Below are 25,537 nucleotides of genomic sequence, written 5' to 3' on the forward strand. Positions count from 1 at the left end.
CCTCTCCCGGCTGGAGAGGTGATGCGCGGCTATGGCAGGAGGGGGCGCTGGGCAGAGAGGGGGAGATTTTTTTTTTCTTGTTCTCCCCCCTCTAAAACAAAGTACGTCCTATTGTCCAGTGTGTCCTATGATGCGAAAAATACAGTAAATGTTTGCATATTTAGTGGGTAGAGCTGATTGTTCTGCCATATCTATGCAGGGTGGATAAAAATAAAAGATTTAAAAAATAAATTAAAAAAAATAGGATTTTTTTTTATTTTAATCAGATTTTTAAAATAAAATGCTTTTGGAGAAAAAGTCTTTCTAAAGATTTCTGTTTAAGTTACATTATAGTCCAAAGGCTATTAATCAGGAACTAAAGATTTGTTTTAAGTTTTTCATGTGCGCTAAAACTCAGTCTATTGTTTTTTTAAAAAACTGTTTAACCACATCAGTTAACAAACATGGATACATATGCTATAATGTTATTGCTTTACTTAAATAAATTGTTATTAAGTAAATGATTATTTTTCTCCTTCCAATAAAGTAAAGCAGAAAAGTTGTCCAAATATAAACAGTTAACATTAAACCTCACAGTAATTTCATAATTATCTTTCTATATGTTTCTGATAGTATAACCAAATCGGTAATTTTTTATATACTGTAAATGTACAAACTACTCTGAAAATTTATTATTCCAAAAATGAAACCTTTCTCTGGTTGTAAATATTAAGATCATACCATCAAGAATGAGTCTTTATGTAAATTTTTTTTAAAAAATCAAGTCTTACTGACTAGTGATTTAAATCGCGATTTAAATAATGGTTTAAATTGATTTGATTTAAATCAAATCCACCCTGTATCTATGTATTTTGGTATGTTAACAAGAACATAAAAGGAAGGCTTGAAATGACTTTGCTCTGGCAAGGAAAAATACATTAAATTCATGAGCAGATGCTTGGTTATAAGAACGGAAGTTCAAATGTACTCCTTCCTTCTTTAGGAACTTAATTTTGCTGATGCAACAATGGGATTGTATGGAATAAGGCTGCAGAAGCCTCTCCATCCCTATGATGATTTTGGATTTAATAATAATGACTTTACTATCAAAAGACAGAGATACAGATAACATAAACATTACACGTTTTTGCAAACAGTGCCATTTCAGTCCTCTAACAGTCTTCCAGAGCAGCTTTGGCGGATGAAGCTTCTGCCCTTTGCTACAGTTTTCTGTTGAGAAATATAGAACAAGGAAGACTTTTGCTACCTGCACATTAAAAGTCAAAATAAGTTTATTCTAATCAGGAGCTTCCCCCCAATATTGTAACAGTGAAACTTCTGTCAGGTTTCAGCTGCATGATGTCTGTTGGAATAAGTTTAATTTGTTTTCATATTACAGCATCTTTTTACAAACACTATTGAGTTCTTAACACCAGTTTTCATTAGTTATTTGTCTGGAGCTGCATGTTTCATCTGTCAGTTATATTCTGTTCACTAAAAACTTTCAGAATAAAATAGTTATAAACTTAGATTGCATATTTTATTAAATTGATAAAAATGTATTGCTATGTTTGCAAATATATAAAAGTTTATTATTTATAAAAGGTAAAGGTAAAGGTACCCCTGCCCGTACGGGCCAGTCTTGACAGACTCTAGGGTTGTGCGCCCATCTCACTCAAGAGGCCGGGGGCCAGCGCTGTCCGGAGACACTTCCGGGTCACGTGGCCAGCGTGACAAAGCCGCATCTGGCGAGCCAGTGCAGCACACGGAAACGTCATTTACCTTCCCGCCAGTAAGCGGTCCCTATTTATCTACTTGCACCCGGGGGTGCTTTCAAACTGCTAGGTTGGCAGGCGCTGGGACCGAGCAACGGGAGCGCACCCCGCCGCGGGGATTCGAACCACCGACCTTTCGATCGGCAAGCCCTAGGCGCTGAGGCTTTTACCCACAGCGCCACCCGCATCCCATATTATTTATATTATTTATACACTTGCATTAATACAAATTATCTCTCTCCTGCAGTCTCCTGGTACATAAGTGGACAGTGACCTGTTTGTTCCGGTTGATGTAGAAGACAGGTGTCAAATCAGCAGGTAAAAACAATGTTTAATCTGTTCACAGCCTCATACGCTTATTAGGAGTTTGTTAGAATGCCAAGTAATGTATTTTCTCCTAAGCTTTTCACTTTTGAACAGCAAATACATAAAAGGCTGTATATTTATTGTTGGACTCTTGTGACTCTTGTGCTCTGCTAAATCCTAAATTACTTACTGGTATTTCATAAAGCAGGAGGTCATCCTATATGAGCAAAGAATGATATTACTGCTAATGCTTTTTTAAAAAACGAGCAAGTTGGTGGGATCTACATAAATCCCTATCCCCAGCACATGGGCAGAAACATGCCAGGGAATTGGAGTCTTGTGCAGTTTTCAGAACTTGCATTCCTTCATTCAGTGAAGGGCTGAATTGGACATGAAGTTGCACAGAGGAATTTGCATTCCACATAATGGCCTGGTTTGCTGAATGCCTGTACACTGAAGACAGGGCCAGCCTATGGGTATCTGTGGAAATAATTTATTATTTTGAGGAGAAGGGAGGTCTGCTACTTGTAACTGCAGCATATTTATTTGAATATTTATTGTCTTCATATGACTGAACCCCATGCATCATTACATGGTGTCAAAGCAAAGCAACGAGAGCCTGTGTGGTGTAGTGCTTAAGAGCGATAGGCTTGTAATCTGGTGAACCGGGTTCGCGTCCCCGCTCCTCCACATGCAGCTGCTGGGTGACCTTGGACCAGTCACACTTCTTTGAAGTCTCTCAGTCCCACTCACCTCACAGAGTGTTTGTTGTGGGGGAGGAAGGGAAAGGAGAATGTTAGCCGCTTTGAGACTCCTTCGGGTAGTGATAAAGCGGGATATCAAATCCAAACTCCTCTTCTTCTTCAATGAAAAACAATAATGGGCTGCGGCTGATGATGATGTATGGAATTAGGCATTTCAGAACTAAATTCTGCTTTATTTGTCCATTTAGCAATAATGGATAAGGCACTTGAAAGACATACAGCTTCACTTTGTGCAGTTAACAATACTGTAGGACTCTAAACCAAATTAAAAACCCCTAAGGCTGACCGCCTTACCTTTTACACAGAAACTGCCTGGGCTATGATAAATGCCAGACATAAACACTGAAACCAGCCAGACTGTTTTGCTAACACTTATCAGTCGATAACAAAGACACATATAAGACAAAGTGGATCATCCTTTAAACAAAAACTAGAGTCTTTGAGGGTCTTGATTGAAACAATGAATAACTTATAAATTTCTCCTTGGGATGTGTCTTCAACTTGAGTTGTGTTCCCAACATTGTTTCCTGTCCATTTTTGTTCCTAACCTTGTCTTCATAACCACGTATTTGTATTAGGCACAAGCAATCAATGCAGGAGAAAAGAGGCACAACATGATCAGCAGTTGGATGCAGTTGCATTGATATAATGTATAAAGCATTTACAATATTTTTTTTACTCAAATACACTGCTGCATGACTAATAGTGTTTGTATTTTACCAGGCGTAAATCTGAGCAGCCATGGCTGCTCAATCCTTGGACCCTCCTCCAAATCCAAGCTGTAAAATCATGACTTTTCGGCCTACAATGGATGAGTTCAGGGACTTTAATAAGTACTTGGCTTACATGGAATCAAAAGGTGCTCATCGTGCTGGGCTGGCAAAGGTAAATCCTTTTAAATGCTGTGTAGAGCAAAGAACCACCAATTTTAATACATATACTCCGTATAAAGTTCTCATAAAGATTATACGTATCATTATAAAGATCTATCAGATAGCTAGATAATACTAATACGCAAATGACTAAACAAACAATATATCAAATGTCACACTGCGAATGAAGTATAGCTGGGCGGGAAATACTGCCAAATATCAGAAAAATGTTGCATGGGTTTGGCTTTACCAATGACTGCCTGAAAAGGTTACACAACAATGTATATAAAATTCTGTATTTGTTGGGGACAAAGTTGGTACTCATATTCTATTACCACAATTTATAAGCTATTCACTGATATATCCTGCAGTAAAAGAATGAATGAATGAATAGCTATTGTTTTTCGTTTTTTAATTTATTTACAAATTTCCCCAAGACATTTTTATCTGATGGTAATTTTACTACAAAGCCAAGTGCTTTTTCAGTTTTGTTTCTTTTAGTATGTCTCTTTCTACAGGAAACAAATTAAAATGTTTTTGTTTTCACTTGTTCTTACATATTTACATTCTGTTACATTCCCTGTTACATTCTGGGGCCTCAGAAGTACACGTGGAACATCCTTTGCTAGCAAGGGTTCTCCATTCTCTTCTGTAGAAAAGACAGATCTCTGCATACAGAGGGTTTCACATGCATATTCTCAGGGGAATTTTTCTACAAAGTGAAGTGCTTTGTAGATTTATATTAATACCTTGTTCGATACCTTGGTTTCATATATAATGTTATGCATTGGATAAATATAAAGGAACAACTCTCTTGGGTTATTGTTTTGCACACTGGAGACCTGTGTCGTGAAGTATGCAGGTGTTTTCTGAAGGGGTGCAACACAATACTGCTAATGAGATCTTGACTAAAGCTAGAGAAGGAACCAAACAAAACTGGCCTCCTGAGATTGTATTGCTTCATACTTGCAACCTAAAAATCATGTAGTATGTATTTAGTGATTATGGCATTTAATTTTATTATAATAGTAAGAGACTGCAGATGTAATATTCACCTTGGCTTTTCTGTGGCAGCTAAATGAAATCAATGGACTGACTATACATTATTTGATATAACATATACAAACAAACAAACTGTCTCTCTTTTCTTGTTGCACTAAAATGTCCAAAGCCAAGGAACATGACACCAAAACAAAGAATAACCTTGATTTCCTTGATTGTGGTAATATCCATCTTTTGTCCAATATTATACAGTGGTACCTCTGGTTATGAACGCTTCAGGTTATGAACTCCGCTAACCCAGAAGTAGCTGCTCCTGGTTGTGAACTTTGCCCCAGGATGCGAGTGGAAATTGCGTGCCAGAGGCGTGCGCACAGCAGGAGGCCCCATTAGTGAAAGCGCGCCTCAAGATAAGAATGGTTTCAGCTTAAGAATGGACTTCCGGAACGAATTAAGTTTGTAACCAGAGGTACCACTGTATTGGAATTAGTAATGGATGCATTTGGATTCTGCCATTATAATACAACAGTTAGGATCTTTGGTCTGGGTAAAGTATGTTGTAATAATAGGGATGGGTGGGTTTTTTTCCAGTAGTGCTAAACTTATTTGTCCTCAGTTCCTCCAGGCCTATTTCTAAAGTAAACAGCATGCATATCATGTAATCTTTTCTATCTGATGTGTAATGCATGATGCAAAACATTTTATTAACATGCTGGCATTTTTATTTGAATAATGATTACTAAAGCTTGTAGTATGTCCTAGCAGCTATATAGTATGCAGTTCGAAAATTAAAACCAGAATTATTTTTTCTTTTAAAATTTCCTATTTATCTGGTCTGCATCTCATCAGTGAGAAATGACTGTGTTAAAAGGCTGCATATGGTGTTAGTTTTTTTTAATATAGTGTGCATTTTTAGTAATGACTGTATTCTTCTGGAAACCCTAGTCCATAATTCACAGAGAAAGGATCTTGAAAGTCACGCTTTATGCTGCAATCCTATATACATTTATGTGGGAGAAAGTCCCATTGAGTTAAACAGGAATCACTTCTCAGTAGAGAGGCATTGGATTGCATTGTTAGAGGCTGAGTCTATTAATATTATTGTTAATATGGTTTTAAATTATTTGTTAATATGGTTTTAAATTATATCAAGTATTTTTTATCAAAATATTCATAAAGTGACTTACAAATGCAGCAAAACAGTAAAATAAGGTACATAATACTGAACATTAATAAAAGGACAATAAAAATAGGCAATAGTTCAGCAGTCATGTTAAAAAGCAGAGAATGATTAATCAAGTACTACAAGAACACTGAAACAAATAAAGGTGCACTTTTGTGATCCGAAGTTGATGAAGTAAGGATACATGGTTTTTGGTCCTAGGGGCCTCTTTTAACATTGACGGTGAAATATTATCAGCAGTATAGAGTAGAATTTCAAGCATACATCATAATTTTAAACGATAACCTGCAGAGGGTCATCTACTTATCAAGCAGATTAAGTGGCCACCTGTGTTGTGCAATCAACATTTTGATTTGATTTGTTGTGTTTGTGCTGCTTTTCATTCAAATGAGTCTCATAGCAGCTTACAAACAATAAACAACACAATAACATAATAAAGCATAATAGAACACAAATACAACATAAATCATATGAGATACCGTATTTTTTGCTCTATAAGACTCACTTTTCCCCTCCTAAAAAGTAAGGGGAAATGTGTGCGCGTCTTATGGAGTGAATGCAGGCTGCGCAGCTATCACAGAAGCCAGAACAGCAAGAGGGATTGCTGCTTTCACTGCGTAGCGATCCCTCTTGCTGTTCTGGCTTCTGAGATTCAGAATATTTTTTTTCTTGTTTTCCTCCTCCAAAAACTAGGTGCGTCTTGTGGTCTGGTGCGTCTTATAGAGCAAAAAATACGGTAATTAACAAATCCTCAATAAAACTATTATGATCTAGAAAACACTTAGCCAAAAAGCAACTAAAAACAATTACAACAAAAGCCGAATTACGTATTACAATACAGCTTTCATAATCTATAAAACAATACTAACATCTACAAAATAGCAACTAAAAAAAAAGCTAAACACAGTTAAGTTCAGACACACGCTCTACACACCCCAGTGACTCTTTTCATTTCATTAAAACATACATAAAATACACATAGTGCTTGTTGTTAAGCCAGGGCAGCCAGATGCTGCTCTGGCTGGTATCCTCAGGAAGTGGGCCATGGTGTGGATGAAGGGACTGTTGGGCTTACCGCCAATGGTAAGGTTGACTCTGGGTAGCCTGCCCAGGTGCTATTGATGAAGAGCTTGCACACATCCCTCTCAATAACCAGGAGATCCATCCCCACTCAACCCTGTCCTTCTGGAGTGGCGAGTCGTGTCTGCACTCTGTGTAGATGTTGACCAGGAGTGTCACGGTCCGATTTACGGGTGGTCAAAGTCCCGGCGGAGGACGTCGGGACTGGGGGCAAGACAGCAGGATGGGAGGAGGAACGGGAGCCAGGAAGCCAGGAGCCAGGAAGCCGAGGGTCAGAGTGCCGGGAGTCCAGAAGCCAAGGGTCCGAGGGTCAGGAAACCAGGAGTCAAGGGTCCGAGGATAAGGAAGCAAGGACTCAAGAAGCCAAACGTAGCAAGGCAGGAAGCGTGTTGCTGTGGTAAAGAGCCAAAGGGAAATGCTGACCTTATATCCCTTCCTGGCTCTTGCCATCAGGTGCTGTGAGTTACTAATCGGCCTCACCTGTGCGGCCGCGCCTTGCCTCTTGAGAACAAACTTAGGAAAGCCTCAGTCCTGCGAAGCCCTACCGGTCACAGGGTCTGGCTCCTGCACGCACTCCTGACAAGGAGGTCCAGCAGTGCCTCCATGCTCGGGATGCTCTCGTTGCATGATGGTTCATCTGCCAGCTGCATCTCCAGCTTCTTCAGCTGAACCTTGGCCTATATGGTAGCAGAAGATGAGGTTGCCGGTAGAGGGAGGGAATGGGGCAGCTAGCTGAATCCACCAAGCGGTAGGGAGATGCCATGATAAAGATGCTGAGAGAGCCTCAGCAGAATCCTGGTGGCTCACAGCTGTTGACTTGAAGCTGCACCTCGTTCTTTGTGTCCAGGCCCATGGAAGGCATGAAGCACAGGGCATCAGCTGGTGAGAATGGAAGATGAGAGGTAGGGGTGGGCTGAGGAGCTGGAGAGTGTGGAAGTGGGGATGCTTCCATGTCCATGTCTTCGGGCTTGCTCAACTGCTGCTCCCTGGGTTTCTGGTGCTGTTTTTGTTGAAGCCATCTGCTTGGTGACCTTGGACTAGTTATCTCTGTGTTGTTTTTCCATTCAGAACCAGGTTTTTTTTACTATATAATGTATGACTTATAATGCTGAAATTCTTTGGGATGGAAACTGACTCAATATGTTTTCATAGGTAGTAGAGTACAGTGGTATGTTGTTAAATATAAATTCTCAGAAATTTATTCATGTTGGCTCCAAGAGAAGATACTGTGAGAATTAAAATAGTTTGAGCTTTGTGGCCTTAAAAAAATCATCATTGACCTTGAGTTAAAGAAAAGCATGCAAATGTTCTTAGAATATTCACACCGTGTAGCCCAAATCACAAGTGCATGCTTAATAGTCATGAAAATGAGAATTGCTATGCACATATTTGATTTTTATGCATACATCTTAAATGCACGGTTTCTCTACCTCCCTAAGCAATATTTAGTTCCTTTTCAAGTGTGCATACATTTTCTGAAAATTTGTGGAATAAATACTTGTGCAGAGCATCTTACTGAAGTCCTTACATGGCTAAAGCTTCTGTCATATGTTTTTACCTGATGTACATAAATGAGGAGACATGTACTAATTTCAGGATTTTACTTGCCTACATTTTCACAATTTCTTTTAGTGGCAACATCTTTTGCTGAAATTAATTTTGTCATGTATTTTAGACTTGTGCAGTTTAATGTAAAGACAATTCAGTCCGAAAGCACTTAAAAAAGACCTTCAGTGTATTAATGTTTATCTGGAAAACAAATCAATGATGGATTTAGGGTGGTGCAAGCAGTCCCTGCCCCGGGTGCTGAGCCAAGGGGGTGCATCATCATCATCATACCTTTATTTGTACAGATAATGTACAGGTAAAAATATGGGTAAACTGTACCTAAAGGAATTATTGTGAAAATAAGAAATACTTGGGCAGGGGACCATATTTTGCCCTTGCTCAGGGCACCATACTACCAAAGTCCACCCCTGAAGAAATTCAGGCTTTTTGTCAACAAAAGAAAAACTTGTGATCATATGCCAGCATCCCTCAAGGCACTGATCAAGTGTGTTCAAGCTTAGTTCCGTGGTGTAGACTACGGTCTTGGTCCAGAGCCCCAGAATATGGAAAACCTTATCTAAATTTTGTAGACCAGTGGTCTTCAGCATGTCAAGGGTCAGGACTCACTTGGCACAGGGCAGAAACTTCCAAGAGTGGAGGCCTGTGCACGTGGAGGGTTGGGCTAGCAGGGGAAAAAATGCTATACAATTATACAATTGTTATACAAGTATAGAATTTGTCCACATGCTTACAAGTATCCTTCTATCAAGCAGTGTATCTGTCCGTGAACCTAGGCCAACAAACACAATCCTTACACAATCCAGACTACAGTTGTGTCGCAAGAAGAAATTAAAGTTCCACTAGTTGAGAGCCATTGTAATTTGCAAAGTTAAGTCACATGTATAAAACACACCTTTTATTTCTTTAAAATATTCCTGAGCAAGTTACAATTAAAATACAAATCCCTGTGCTCACTACAGCCATGTATGAAAGCAAGGCAGATAAATTAAATCAGAAAAAAAGTAGAAGGCAACATATTATTAAAGAATTAAGCCATAAATTGTTCTGGTAAATCACTCATTTTGGTGAAGAGAAGCACTGAGGCCAACAGCTTCCAGTCCAAATGACAATTAGCTGATTCATGGAAGATAATTCAAAACTCATGTAAAACACAATACAATTCACATGAATTGTGATTGTGTGTGGGTCTGGCCCTGTCCACTACTAGAAAGTAGTCCCTGCCAGCTTTTCACTTAAGTAATGCAGTTCTTTACCTAAAAATATTCTCACACCTCCTTTACTTCGTCTCTGAATTCCTGCCCTTTAATTTGTCCTAGGATCGTTTTCCAATCCTCTGGCTGTCAGAAAAGCTATTCTTGTCCCAAGAGCCCCATGTGAGGTTTTTAATTCCTTGCAAACTGACAACTTTTCCTTCCTTTACAGAAATTGATCTGCAAGTGTTCCAAGTGCTTTTGTCCCCAGAGTACTTGGAACACTTGTGAATGTTTTGTGCCATTATGGCATCTCAGCCAATTAGTTTAATATTCACTGCCACAAACAAAATGCAATATAGAATGCCTGACAGTTGTTTTATAAAACAGTTAGCATAAAGGTAAAGGGACCCCTGACCATTAGGCCCAATAATGGACGACTCTGGGGTTGCGGCGCTCATCTTGCTTTATTGGTCAAGGGAGCTGGCGTACAGCTTCCGGGTCATGTGGCCAGCATGACTAAGCCGCTTCTGGCGAAGCAGAGCAGTGCACGGAAACGCCGCTTACCTTCCCGCCGGAGCAGTACCTATTTATCTACATGCACTTTGACAAGTTTTCGAACTGCTAGGTTGGCAGGAGCAGGGACCGAGCAACAGGAGCTCACCCCGTCGCGGGGATTTGAACTGCCGACCTTCTGATTGACAAGTCCTAGGCTCTATGGTTTAACCCACAGCGCCACCCGCAACCATTCAGAGTTAGCATAGGTTGGCCTTTATTCATAATTTGGAGTTAACACAAATATTAGCCTGTGGCAATTACGCCACTGTTATTTTCACCTTTTTCTATCATGCATAAGGTAATATTTAACACAATGAAACACATTTTTCAGAAATTAAAATCCAGGATCAAATATTCTCTCTGTTAAAACATTGGGCACTATGGCTGCATGCCAGGGGTATCTAACCTGTGTCCTTCCATATCTTGTTGGACTCCCAACTCCCATCAATCCCATGGCCAAGAGTCAGGGATTACGGAAGTTATAGTCCAGCAATATTTGACAGAGATTATCTGCCCTTATTACGGATCAAATAATGCACATTTAGCAAAGCTTTTGACTCCCCCTTGAGATATAGCAAGAAGCTTTGACACTGATACTATAGAGCAGGGGGCTGCTGTTCAAAGAAAATGAATAGAAAATTCCACTGGTAAGCAGCATTCTGGCAACTAATATCTGCCATTAGGCCACCAAATCTACTGGCTTTACATGAATGTTGAGTTTTCCAGATAATACTGCTGGCTTTCCTTATATAGAATTTCATTAAATGTAACTCTTTGTTTTCATCCTTTTAAACCTTCTTTTAAGTTACACTTGCTGCTGTTAATATGCTGTTCCTCTAAATTTCTAGGTGATTCCTCCCAAGGAGTGGAAGCCAAGAAAATGCTATGATGACATTGATTCTCTGATTATACCAGCTCCAATTCAACAGATGGTTACTGGGCAATCAGGGCTCTTCACTCAGTACAACATTCAGAAAAAGCCAATGACTGTGAAGGAGTTTCGGCAACTTGCCAACAGTGACAAGTAGGTATAGTCATTCAGTGCCACCACAAGGTGGAGATTATGTGGCTGCACGCTTAAGTTACAGTTTTACTTTAGAGTAATTAAGTCATGTATGTAGGTGATCTATAGATTGCAGTTTATGGTTTCTAAATAAAAGCTATAGTTTAAGAATGCATACAAATTCATACTTATGCTCATGTGTGCATTTCCCCCCAATAGAATTCAATAAAATTCCTTAAGACGTGGCTTCTAAGGGCTAATAAAAACACATTCCTCACATTTTTACACTTCCACTTTTTCTGCAAACCCTCCACACAGGCTGTTCTTCACACAGTTTCTATTCTCAAGGTCACACAGCTTTTGGAGATAGGGAATGTTTCACTTTAGAAACTATATTGATATACCTTTTATAATATAGAAACTATATTGATATACCTTTTATATTATATATCTACTATTGGTAGGAGGCTGCCTAAAACTATTAGAAAATAAGCTGATAGCAGTATTTTGATTTCTATTTAGAAGCAATGAATGTTGTCAGCCTGCTTGCACAATTGGACTTCCTCTCCTCCTACTTGCAGTTCCTGGTGTTTCCCCAAAATCTAACCTGGATGGTTGGGGAAATCTTTTGGAGCAGGTGGAGGGATGCAGCAGGCTGCAGAAGGAAAGGAAACTCCTACTGCATTTGCTGGAGGACTGCTGAGTTGCCAGACAAAAGACCTTTCAACAAAGCAAAGCTAGCAGCTCTAGTTAAGTCAAGTAAAATATGAATTATCTTAATGTTACTTTTAAGAGTGTTGCAAGAATTTTATTCCAAAAATTCCAATATTTGGTTATGGTTCATATATAGTATCTCGTCTCTAACTCTTGTATTTGGTTTTCTACATTTGTGATATGCAAGATAAGCCCACTAAAAACAGAGAAGAACTATGGTATTAAACGAGACTGCATAGATTATAGGAAATGGCATATGCATTTGAGATAGGCTTGGAAAAATGAATTTGCCCAAAAGGCCTATGGTACAACACAATGTAACTGGAATGAGACAAATAGATGAATGCCTACAAACTGTTTCTATGCTATTTTTTCTCACTCTGGTTTATATTCATGTACTTTAGCTAGAGGTGCTTCAAAATTATCTGTCTGCGTTGGCATAGTGCGGTTGAGGGATAGGAGAAGGAAAACACCAAGTCACCTAGCCCAATTCGTTGGCTTGGAGAGTTCAGCCAGTTGTTGATATTAGTTGGTAATAGAGCCAGATTCTTGGGACTTTCAGTACAGTAGATAAACTTTGCAGGAAGACTCCCCTCTCCATAAATAATATCTAAAGTTCCTTGTTCACTTCAGGTGTGATAACATGTCACTCCTGATAATAATAATCACATAAGTTTTACAAGACACACAACAAATTTATAACTGCTGACCTTTTGTAACTAATTCCTTTCTTCTCCTCCCTTTACAGATATTGTACCCCAAGACATTTAGACTACGAAGACTTGGAGCGTAAATACTGGAAAAATCTAACTTTTGTGGCACCGATCTATGGAGCTGATATTAACGGAAGCATATATAATGAAGTAGGCTCTCTGTTCAGTCATCCTTAAAAATTAGCTGAAGTTGCATCGTTAAAAAAAGACCCATAGTTTGACTATTATCTGATTTCCATTTATTTCAGTGCATGTGCACATTGTATGATGAGTTTGCAGTTTCTCCATTCTTATGAATGTTTGATGAAGGTGGGTGTGACATGCAAAGGCTGCAGTCTATATATCACCTGAGAGTATGGCCCACTGAACACAATATTTTTATGTTGTGAAACTGCCCTGAGATCTTGAGATGACGGACAGTATGCAAATTTAATAAGTAAAAATAAATTAGAGCTTTTTTCTATGTATGAGTAGGCATCCATAGAATTGTCCCAATAGTAGTTTACAGTTGTACCTTGGTTCTCAAACCTAATCCGTTCCGGAAGTTGGTTCCAAAACCAAGGTGTGCTTTCCCATAGAAAGTAATGCAAAACGGATTAATCCGTTCCAGACTTTTAAGAACAACCCCTAAGACAGCAATTTAACATGAATTTTACTATCTAACGAGACCATTGATCCATAAAATGAAAGCAATAAACAATGTACTGCAGTCACACAACCAATCAGTAGCTTAAATTGGTTCCACACAGTCACAAAAAAAAAAAAAGAAAGCCACAAAAACGCAAAATAAATAGCAAGAACAAACAGACCTCAGCGTAACACTCAAAACGGAAGTGTGGCACTCAAATTGGACGCGTAACACTCAAAACGGAGCATGTTTGGCTTCTGAAAAAAGTTCGCAGATCAGAAGACTGTGTTTGGGTTACAAGTTGTTTGAGTACCAAGCTCTCTTCCTCTTCTGGTGGTGTAGAAAGAAGACACGTGTGATACAACTCACAGCAGAGGGAAGGGAAACGGCAGTATTTGAACTCTTGTCCTGTGCCCTGCATTTGGGCATTTTAATGCAAGAAGGCCAATAATGCAATTGGGATAGCTATCCCAAATGGTGGAGAAAAGCTTTTAATAGAGGTATATCGATTTGGCAACTGCTGATACTATAAAGCTGTAAAGCCTTTGGGAATTTCGTGGAGTACAATTATCTTTATGTCTCCTCTTCTGCATCTCTGAAGGAGCTGCATAATTTATTTCCTGTTTCCACTCTTAATAAGCATCAATATAACATGTTGCAAAGGAAGCATGAGACACCCCCAAGAATAATACAGTGGTACCTCTGGTTGCGAACGGGATCCATTCCGGAGGCCCATTTGCAATCTGAAAAGAACGCAACCCGCATCTGCACGTGCGCGGGTCGCAATTCGCCGCTTCTGCACATGCGCGTGACATTATTTTGCACGTCTGTGCATGCGCAAGCGGCAGAACCCAGAAGTAACCCATTCTGGTACTTCCGGGTCGCCGTGGTACGCAACCTCAAAACGCTCAACCTGAAGCAAACGTAACATGAGGTATGACTGTACATAATGAAAAGTTAGGCAGGGAAAATGGTGACAGAAAGCAAAGAAGTTGAAGGAAACGTCTGGAAGGGTATAAAAATAAAACACAGAAGTGGTGCTGGGTTAAATGGTTAGGAACATTTCTAACATGCAAAGGAATGCAAAGGGAAAAGTTGTTAGAGAAGTCTTGATATTGATGCATCTTTAGGAGGGAACAATTGATATACAGTATGTATATTTTCTTCAGCCACCAGGTGGCGGCCTTGCACAAGAAAACATTTTCATGTGTGTTGTGCTGTTAGTGAAATCTCTCAATTTAGAATCTAAATCTCTCATATTTATTCACATTAGGGATTTTCATGTATTCAATAAGGATGGATAAAATACAATCTGTCTAGAAATGAGGCAATGGAAGGAGCAAAAGTGCTTGGTGTAATTATTTCCTCATGAGAAGCCATATGTGATAAATGAAATATTTGAATTGTGTTATCAAAAGTAAAAGCAATGCAGAAGACTTAATGGAAGCAATGTAGTTTCAACATTATATTATGGCTTTTATTCCATAATGCTTCCTTTAAAAAAAATCCAACCAGAATATTCCAATATTCCAACCAGTCATTCCATTGTGATGCTGCATATGCATGATAAAAATGTCTGAATTCTTTAAACTCAAGTGGTATTAAAATCAGTGCAAAATCTGTAGAAAACAACCCCTCTGTTAAAAAAGTCAGTGAGTCAAGGAGCTATTTGGAATCATCCAGAGGATTTTTTTGACATTTTGCTTTGGAGAGCCGAGCCCTGTGCCATATATAATACAGGATTCTGCTTTTTAAAATGGTTTCCCAGGTGTCATAGGAAACTGCTTTTCGAGTAACACAACTTCAAAGCCCGCTTGGATTTATGGAAGCTTGCACCAGTTGTTAGCCACTAGTGTCCAGGAAACACTATTTCCTAGTTTGAACGTTTGTACAGAAAAGATCTGTCGTCTAGTATTCCAGTTTCAACAGTGTGCTGTAACCAAGGCGTCATGTGTTTCTAAATCGCATGTTGTACATGAACATCCATGTCTACATGTGCAACCTTGGAGGGTTGATATTTTGGGATCTTTTATCCAGAGTCGTTGCACACCCATTGCACTGCATCATTAGTCACTTTAATTAATTGGCGGAATTAGGAAGAACCACAGAGTCCCAATTTTGGCTCCAAAGAGAAAAAAAATGTTTGGTTAATTGCAGCACTAAAATGGCATTTAAGAGTAAAATAGCTTTGTGGCTTGAATCACTGAAGATTAAAATGGTTGGTTAGAGCATGATTGTACCTAGGCTACCCAAACTCATGTTTGGGTAAATAGTTCACACTTGTTGATATGATGGAAACAAAGGTAGGTAAAAGCAGAGGATCTAATTGTTGCTGTATAAAGAGCAGGGACTGGCACTAGCGATCCAGAAGGCAGAACTGGAGGGCTAGATGCTCCAGGGGAATGCTTGAATGAAATTAGATATATTTGAGCCACGCAAGGACAGAAGGATAATGAGATTTAATAAATGGAGGAGTTAGGGAGAAGTGGGGATATTGAAATGCCAGTAATAGCCTGTTCTAACGAGAGCAGAAGGTTGGGCACAGGATTCCTAATTTTCACCGTGACCTGAGGGTGTGCAGTTGTCATTAGACCAAAGTTCCCAGCTCAACGGGGAATGGATTTTGGGTTGCTGCTCCTCCCTGCAGGGAAAATACTATGATTGTCATGGGTTGTTGAAGCGAGCAAATTTGATTCCTTAGAGCCCTCTCAATATAGGTCCAAAAATTGATTAATTTATTTAAGGGAACTCAAGGTTCCTAACTCACCTGAATAAAATAACAAAGATCGAAAGGAGGCAAAGAAACAGCGTAGAGGAGGGAAGGCTTAGGGTCTAGCTGGGCTGCAGCAGTCTACTCATATGGATGTACCACAAGACTGAACAAATGTTAGCAGGCCTTTGAGGAGAATCACAGAGACTGAACTGTGGAACAGCCTGTTGGAGAGAAATTGAACAACATGGTCTCAGGGTGGGTGGGGAGGTGGACTTTGCTTCAGGGGACAGGCATCTGAGACAAATAACTGAGGCTGGGGTGGGGGTGGGGAAGAAGCTTCAGAACAAAAGGTAGCATGCTAACCAACAGGTTGCAATATTCCCAAGTTTCCTGCAACAGTTTTACTTGGACAGTCTTGGGGCAACAGTGAATCTCATGTGCCAATCAAGTTAAGGGGTTCTAAGTTCATAATGTTTTGGACTTGAGTTTCAGAGGTGCCTCATATGAGAAATGAGGGTGGAGGGAGTGCAAGTCGGAAGGCAATTTTTGTTTGCCCAGGTAAATCAAACTGAACTGAGGCTCGTGCTTTCATTTAAAGTTTCATTTAGAATACATGTGAAGTTTTTGCACTTCTCAGTCCCATGAAGGAAGATGTCTCAATGGCATGTAGCCAATTAAGTTATTCTCTGAATAGACCCAGTGAAATTAATGGATCATAGTTAGTCAACGGCCATTCATTTCATTGTGGCCGCTCTGAGTATGACTGGCACTGGGTACAACCCAATGACTGCAACCAGTCTATGCTACGTCTTGCTTCCTCTGTACTGCTTGCAAAGAGCATGTAATTGTTGCAAGTTACCTGCAGAGCAAAGCTAAAAGCGTGCCTCCTGAATTATTATTATTATTATTATTATTATTATTAAGCTCCTCAACAACCACCAAGGTAGTTCACAGGGCATGATGAAAATTTTCCGTCCCAGTAATTGCCTTCGGTGTCTGGTAGTCAGAGGTATACGACCCCTAAATTTAGTGATATTTTGATATCAGAGTTAATATATTTATAGAAAATAGGTTTATCAATAGTTACCTAGTATTTTACGGGGGTGGGTGAGGAATGGGGAAAAGTGTAGTAGTAAAATCTTAAACAGAGGATTAAAGATGGTGTATAAACTCATGCTTTTATTTCTAGAAAGCTGCAAAATCAAAGCAAACCTTTCTTTCATGATTTACTGTGGTAATAACTGCACTTCTTGAAAGCACTGATAGCATTGTATTTCATGGATATAACTGTCTGTTTTGTTTACTGATGAAGTCTTCTTCTGTACACTTGGAAATATCCTAAGGTAGTAGCTGTCATTTAGAACAAATTGTGGAGTTCTACAAAGAAAGCTGAACTATGGAGTTCTTAATAACAGACATATTTTTCTTAGGTTTTGTCTAGTCTAGTGCAACAGATTTGTGTGTGTTTTCTGCTACAAAAAAAGGTAGAAAGTTTAAGAAGCTATTGCATTTGCACCTTATTTCATAATTGGCCACTACAGTACAGTACTTAACTCCTATTCCTGTTATGTTTTTTGTTTAAAAGTATACCTAGTTCAAGAGATACCATACTGAAATGACAGTGCTTGAGCAAAGAGTAGTTGCTACTAATGTTGAAATAGTAACTGTTGCTAAGAGACTGATTTTGTTTTTAACATGTATCTGAAGCCATCCTTTGTCCTATATACAAATAAACAGTCATCCTCAAGTCCTGTGGGACAGCTCTCCTTTGTCTTGAATTTTGCCCTCTCAGTGAAAAGCTGATGGTGCGAGTTTGCTTATGTTGATATCTTCCCCCCCCCTTTTTATCTTTTTTGACATTGATCAGTTGTGTCCCCGTATATTCCTTTCAGAATGTTAACGAATGGAATATCGCTCATCTTAATACTATACTGGATGTCGTAGAAGAAGACTGCGGAATCTCAATTGAGGGAGTCAACACCCCATATCTGTATTTTGGCATGTGGAAGACAACGTTTGCATGGCATACTGAAGATATGGATCTCTACAGCATTAATTACCTCCACTTTGGGGAACCGAAATCCTGGCAAGTTAACTCTTTAGGAAAATCAGTTTTCCAAAATGTTTATTGGTTTCTGAAGGTTAAAGGAGAAAAGCAGGCATTTGTTTCAGGGCACTGTATGTGAATAACAGAAGGATCCAGCCCAGTTGGAAATGTGTAAAACATCTGGAGTTTGAGATTTGCGAGGAAAGAAGAATACATTAAAGTAGAGCTGGGCAACTTGTGGCCCTCCAGATGTTGTTGGACTCCACCTCCCATCAGTCCTAGCCAGCATGGTCAGTAGTCAATGATGATGGGAATTTCAGACTACAGTGGTACCTCAGGTTACATACGCTTCAGGTTACAGACTCCGCTAACCCAGAAATAGTGCTTCAGGTTAAGAACTTTGCTTCAGGATGAGAACAGAAATCATGCCCTGGCGGCGCGGCAGCAGCAGGAGGCCCCATTAGCTAAAGTGGTGCTTCAGGTTAAGAACAGCTTCAGGTTAAGTCCGGACCTCTGGAACGAATTAAGTACTTAACCCGAGGTACCACTTTATTTACTTGATATCTGATAGGAGGGCGTTCCACAGGGCAGGCGCCACTACTGAGAAGGCCCTCTGCCTGGTTCCATGTAACCTTACATCTTGCAGTGAGGGAACCGCCAGAAGGCCCTCAGCGCTGTAAGTAGTACTTACAGATAAAGCTGCATGGTGATGATGTGGTGCTGGTGCAGTCTTAACATTAATGCAAATAATAGTAATTTTATTATTTATACCCCACCCATCTGGCTGGGTTGCCCCTATGTCTGTGCAGTGTGTGAGGAATACTTGCTCTGATCTCTAGCCATAAATCTATGTTAACTATAGATTATACAACATATACCGATGAACTGAGTGAACCAAAAGGTGGTGACCTTTAATGTAAAGGACCGAAACAGAGAACAATATATGTCACATCTGTTACGATCATTTTAACGTATCTAAAAGGAGACAATTCGTATGTGTTGCAGTTATGTGCACATAATTCATCACATATTGCAGTTGGGTAGAAATGCAGATACCTGTTTACAGGACTGCATCGTTGGTGTTTGTAGTTCATTGCAAAGTACTTAACCTGAGGTACCACTGTAGTAATGTCTGTAGAGCCATAGTAACATAGTGAGCTGCCTTATACTATTAGGTCATCTGGCTCAGCACTGGTAGTGCCTCTCAGGGTTTCAGGTGGGAGTCTCTCTTAACTCTACCTGGAGATATCAAGGATTGAACCTGGGAGCTTCTGCACGCAAAGAAGATGCTCTACCACTGAACTGCAGCTCTTCCCCAATGGCTTCCAATCCTTCCCTTAAACGTCAGAATAACTTCCTTTTAAAGGCAGAATCCAATAGATCAGTGATATGCAAATTAAAAGGCCTGAATGCAGGCTATAGGCCTTACCAATTTTTATTTTTTTAAAAAAAGCTGCTCCACCTGCTGTCATTGGCTGGTTCCTGTGATATCACAGAATGCTTAGCTCCTGCCAAGGCATTAAGTTGTTGGTAACAAAGGTCTAGGGACACAATGGGCAATCAGATGGTAGAAGGGGATACAGATAAATTTGGAAGCTTCAGTATCACAACAGTAATCAGCTGTGAGGCTGTGTGTGCCAGAGAGCACATATAAATGAACGCATGAGAACTAAAATGGCGTTACAAGTACGCAACATGGTTACACATGTTTGGCCATGTTTCTCCAGTGAAACTCAAGAGAGCTGCAGATGATATTCCACTGTCTTACTCCATGCAACCCCACTAAAATTAGTAAACATGGCTAAGTTAGGTCCATTAATTTCAGTGGGTCTGCATAAAACTTAATTCAATAGCACCCTGTACATTTTAATTTAAGTATAAATCTAGTATCACTAAAGGCACCACAGTAAGCTTTCTGGGAAGTAAGTTATAGTCAAAAGCATGGGGTTTATTTCCAAGGTCAAATATTTGAATCTGGGAATAAAAATAGTTTCTGCATTCTGTGTAAAGGAAGCTGAATATTGTAATGCAGTGGTATTGATATTAATGGCATCGTGCTTTAGATTCTTTTTTGAAATTGTATCAGTGCCAAAGTTGTGTGACCTTGCCCTACCAATACTTCCCTTTCAGTTGCATTTAGATGAGAATGAAGCACCAAGCACTAAACAAATATGTAGCACTTCTTCCTTGCAGAACTACTAGTGTGTTGACCAGTTTCTATTTCAAGGCTAATTGCTTTCATTTAAATGGGCAAAAAAGCTATTATTTTCCTGACAGTAATGATGTACAGCACTCTAGGTTCACATCATTGGTGTAAAATATGTTTGGGGTTTTCATTTTTAATTGTATGCATTGATTTGAAATGATTGATTTTTATAAACTGAATTGTATTGTGACTCCAGTAAAGAAAAGCACCCTTTTCAGATAATGCAGCTGAACATTTTAAAAGTAGGTAGCTCAAATTTAAACATCAGGTTTATTCAATGATAGTCCAAATATGATACAATACAGTGGTGCCCCGCAAGACGAATGCCTTGCAAGACGAAAAACTCGCTAGACGAAAGGGTTTTTCGTTTTTTGAGCTGCTTCGCAAGACGATTTTCCCTATGGGCTTGCTTCGCAAGACTGAAACGTCTTGCAAGTTTGTTTCCTTTTTCTTAACACCGTTAATACAGTTGCAACTTGATTTCGAGGAGCAACTCATAGAACGCGGTGTGGTAGCCTTTTTTGAGGTTTTTAAAGACTTTGGTGATTTTTGAAGCTTTTCCAAAACTTTCCTGACACCGTGCTTCGCAAGACGAAAAAAAATCGCAAGACGACAAAACTCGTGGAGCGAATTAATTTTGTCTTGCAAGGCACCACTGTAAATACAATATTCATATAATTTAATGTGTTTTATTATCACGTTGCTAAAACAGATTTCAGATTTATTTTATTCCTGTGCATTAAACTAATATCTAAGAATGAAAATGCAGTTTAAATGTTACGTTGGAAACGTAGGAAACACTTTGCTGTGGATGCATCCCTGCAGTTGTACTATAACATTTGAAACGTGCTTAAATGGTTTAGGATTGCAATCCTGAATATTTGGTAAAGAAATATTATGCTTGAATAGTCCTAGAGGTCACTTAGTGATCCAAGGGGTTGTTTATTTCCCATAGTTTTGCAGCAATAAAAATTGGAGGCTAAACATACCCGGAGGACTCCTATAAATACACATCAGACACTCTAAGGCACATTTTCCTACCAGAGATCTTGGAAACCCATTTTGAAAAGCTGGAGTAGCCTTAAACACACGAGAACAGGAAGTAGCCTCCTTTTATTTATACCCCCTTTTCTTCTAGAACCTGATTGCTTTGATCATACAATAAAAAAGATTAAGACTGCAATCCTGACTTTACTTACCTTGGAGTAAGTCCCATTGAATTCATTGGAGCTGATTTCTGATTAGACATGGTTATGATTGTGCTTTATACCATTCTCCCTCGGCATCCCTGTTGCATTGGCTTCTTGATATCAGTTGGAACAGAAGTGCAAGTTCATCTTGCCTCACTGACTGCCGCATTTAATTTTGGTGTTGACTCACTTTTATTCTCAGAGATACATGGGTCCTTTTAATAAATGGTAGTGACACCTCAAATTCAGATACATGTTTACTGAAATGAGCTTACTTTCAACAAACTTTATACCCAGCTGTTGCAGAGCAGAGACTAAATGAACTTTGTAAAATTATGTCACAATAGTTCACAAAATTACAGAAATCATAGTATGCAAGGTATATTCCAACAAGAACACCCCAAAGGGCCAAATTATTTGCTCAAGCAGTTTATGAGCACACATACAGAAATGTTCTTTGGGACTTCATGCTTCATCTGAAAAATCATATATTGTACTAAAGCTGGAAGAGGGTTTTTTTGTTTTTTTGGTTGAGCTTTTCTAAAAGTCCATTAGTTACTTATGAAGGACAATACGTTCAATCTGTTTGTCACCCAGTGAGAGTTGCTACTTCAGCTTATGGTCAAGTATGGGTTCCATTAGTCCCAAAGTAAGTTTGATGAAAAATATTGTTCAAAAAGAGAAATGCTTTTAAGAGCTATTTGGAGATATATTTTATATTCTGTAAATTACCTTACCATTAATTTAGGGTGAACAATGTTCTGGAGTAGACACATACGCATACAGGCAATCAATGCTTCCAATCATCTGGAACAGTGGTTTCCTTACATAATCATTTCTGGGTGCAATCCAATTCAGTTAAAATGAGTGGAACCTTTAATATTCAAACAGTACATAATATATGCAAATAAGTGAACTTAAATCTTAATGGCCCATGTTTTCTGTACGGAAATTGCACTTTGAAAGGGGGCAAATTGAAAAGTATTGAGGAACTAGGGTGCTTGAATAGGTTGTATTCAGTGTTATTTATATAAAGACCAATAACCACACCCTCTTATTTCAGTTATTTAAATAATCATTGGGTAATGGTTTTCCCCTTCATTCTCTTTTTTAAAAAAATACTTTATATTACAAATTTAATAGACATATACACAGTTTCAACAGCTATGCTGTACAATTGAAACTACATTTCTAGCATGAATCTGATGGAACTGACTGTGCCATAATACAGTTGTTAGTCTTTATGGTGCCACAAATCTCTTACTGTTTTTGCTTCAAGAAAGGCAACTACCCCACTGGAAATTCTTGCATTTTTAGCATAATTAACAGAGACCATGTGAATTTATCTTGCCCGTGAGTTTGATTCATATTCTTCCACTATAAAATAATGGATTCCATAGATTTGATGGAAAAACCTTTGTTGAGAAGTTTTTGATAACATGAATCACCTATCACTTGCCTATCTGGGGTTGGTTTCTCAAACTAAAGTTTTAATAATAATAAAGAAAGCCAGGTTCTGGTAACTAAATATCAAAATTTAGAAGGGGGGGGAGCATAAATCCGAGGTGTATCCACTAAAAGTGTATCCACACTGAAAGGGTATCCACTGACAGCAAAATATCTTAAGTGTCAACATTATTATTGATGTGCTTAGCACTCAGCAGGTACTTAACATTTGAAGCTAAAAGCAGCTCAAATAATATCAAGCAAGAAAAGAATGACATTTTCACTGGTGATATTTTAGGACTCATTATGCATTGCCTATAAACTGACATGTGGCATCTAGCCTGTCAATGGCAACATGTAGTTTTTAACAATTCTGAGAAAAAGTAAAAAGAAGTGCCTATATTTCAAGCCCATATTAATAGTCAGGAAAAGCATGTTTCCCAGAGGGCTGTGGGTGTAACCCTGGGACCAGGCCTTTTCAGTAGTAACACCCTGGTTACAGAAAGGCCTTCCCAGTGAGTCTTATCTGGTCCTTTTGGAACCAGGTGTTTCAAACAACTTATGTTGAGTAAGCTTTTTGTAAAAAACAACAACTTTTTAGTTTTGGGGAATGCACTGAGTTGATTATTGTAGGTTTCCCCACTTCCTAATGATATTGTCTTTGTTTTTCAGGTTTTTTTTTACTTATTGTAGGCCACCCAGAGAACTTTTTGTTACTTTTTTAAAAAACTTGATGTTAGCTGTTTCGAATTCTATTTTGTAAAGAAAAGTGGTTTTTAAAAATACATAAAATGAATGTTCTGTGTGTGCTATGTTAGCTATGCAGATTTCTCTTGTAGGTTTATGATTATGGACTTATGATTATGGACTTAGGATTATGAACTCTTCTCTATTTTCTTTTTATGTAAATTTTAGGTATGCTATCCCTCCAGAACATGGAAAACGACTTGAACGACTAGCTCAAGGTAAGATACATATATCAAAGACATTCCGTTCAAAAGTCCCTTATTTTTAGAAAGGCATCTAATAATTGCGGTTGCCACTTTAATTGCTTTTTAAAATAAAGACTGTTGTCTTTGGAAATCATACAATTTTGAAGAAGTCATGTTTATATCCTTATTTTTGCAATATATTGTCATTTCTGTCTAAATTCATATTTAATATAAAGTTTAGGAGCAGTTTAAAATTGGATGTATACTGCTTTGCAATTCTTATTGTATCTATATTACGCTTGTCAGTAGAATACTTAGCTGGAAATAATACCACGACTAAAGTTTTGGGGCAAAGCAATACCTTATATGTGACATTACACGATAAAGTGTCAGTGACTCCTTTTTGCTGCAATCGCTTTTGGGTAAAGGGAGTATTTTGCACTGGAGATGGGACAGGGGTGGTGGGGGAGGAAATAAACTCCTATGCTCTTCTGCTACGAGTAATATCCCCTAGAAACTGCCCCTCCCTGCTGCTCAACTTATATGGAAATGGTGATATGAGAAGTACTGTATTTTTTGCTCTATAAGACTCACTTTTTCCCTCCTAAAAAGTAAGGGGAAATGTGTGTGCGTCTTATGGAGCGAATGCAGGCTGCGCAGCTATCCCAGAAGCCAGAAGAACAAGAGGGATTGCTGCTTTCACTGCGCAGCGATCCCTCTTGCTGTTCTGGCTTCCGAGATTCAGAATATTTTTTTTCTTGTTTTCCTCCTCCAAAAACTAGGTGTGTCTTGTGGTCTGGTGCGTCTTATAGAGCGAAAAATACGGTAATTCTTATTTGTCCATTTAAACAGTTATATACTGCTATAGCATAAAAATACAAAAAGCTGAACAGCATTAGAGGATACATATACAGCAGAAATAACTTTATACATTCATTTCCTGAAAGTTAAGCAATAAATATGGCTACTGTTAAAGTAAAGTCCAGTCCCAAAAAAACTAGTGAGACAGTAATATGGAGGAAAGGTAAGAACACCATGTTAATTAAATATAGAAAATCAAAGAGCTCTTATCCATGCACCTTCACACAGTAATAAATTTATCACTGCCTGTTCTTTTCTAAGCTAAACGATCATTCCTTCCACTACTGAACAGCCATTACGGGGGGCAATCACTGGTATACATTTGAGGGCAGTGCAGTATTGTAGAAATATAAAGGTGCTTTTACAGAAAAGAAATTGAGGTTCTTATGAGAAGCTTTACTGGAGACCTACAGGCCTCTTGTGAAGAAAGAACATACATGAACATACTGTATATGAATTCATATATTATAAAAATATATCTAATTTATTAAAACGAGTAACACCAAACCATTACAGCACAAATTCTCTCTCTCTTTTTTTAAAGATATTTATTAAAAGTTTAACAATTACAGAAAAAGAGGGGAAAAAAGAAAACAGTAAAAAATTACATTACATCAAAAGAAAATAAAAACCAAATTAAAAAGGAAACAATGCAGCACAACAATAAAAACAAAAAAAGCAAAAACATTTAAAAACAAAAAAACATTCAAAAACACATCCAATATTCCTTATCTTTACCTTTCATTTACCTGTTTCATCGACCTCCTCACACCTCCCTTTTTGTATTCTAGTTCAGTTAACTATTTCAG

At 38.6% G+C, this 25,537-nt stretch overlaps 1 protein-coding gene across 6 annotated transcripts in view; it reads left to right on the forward strand.

The window, feature by feature from the left end:
• KDM4C (lysine demethylase 4C) overlaps positions 1–25,537 on the forward strand; it is a gene marked incomplete at its 5' end in the record, with an annotated part of 196,664 nt that overhangs the window by 6,505 nt on the left and 164,622 nt on the right. For 5 of the 6 annotated variants that reach the window (XM_080987742.1, XM_080987740.1, XM_080987737.1 and 2 more), the window contains 6 exons: positions 2,002–2,072; positions 3,548–3,709; positions 11,124–11,299; positions 12,741–12,855; positions 17,939–18,132; positions 23,851–23,900. In XM_080987742.1, coding sequence (XP_080843868.1) covers positions 3,566–3,709; positions 11,124–11,299; positions 12,741–12,855; positions 17,939–18,132; positions 23,851–23,900 — 679 coding nt within the window. Of the gene's footprint in view, positions 1–2,001; positions 2,073–3,547; positions 3,710–11,123; positions 11,300–12,740; positions 12,856–17,938; positions 18,133–23,812; positions 23,901–25,537 lie in introns of those variants that run through there. The other variant, XM_080987741.1, reaches the window with a different exon arrangement.

This window comes from Podarcis pityusensis (assembly GCF_964106645.2).
Source record: "Podarcis pityusensis genome assembly, chromosome: 17".
NCBI lineage: Eukaryota > Metazoa > Chordata > Lepidosauria > Squamata > Lacertidae > Podarcis > Podarcis pityusensis.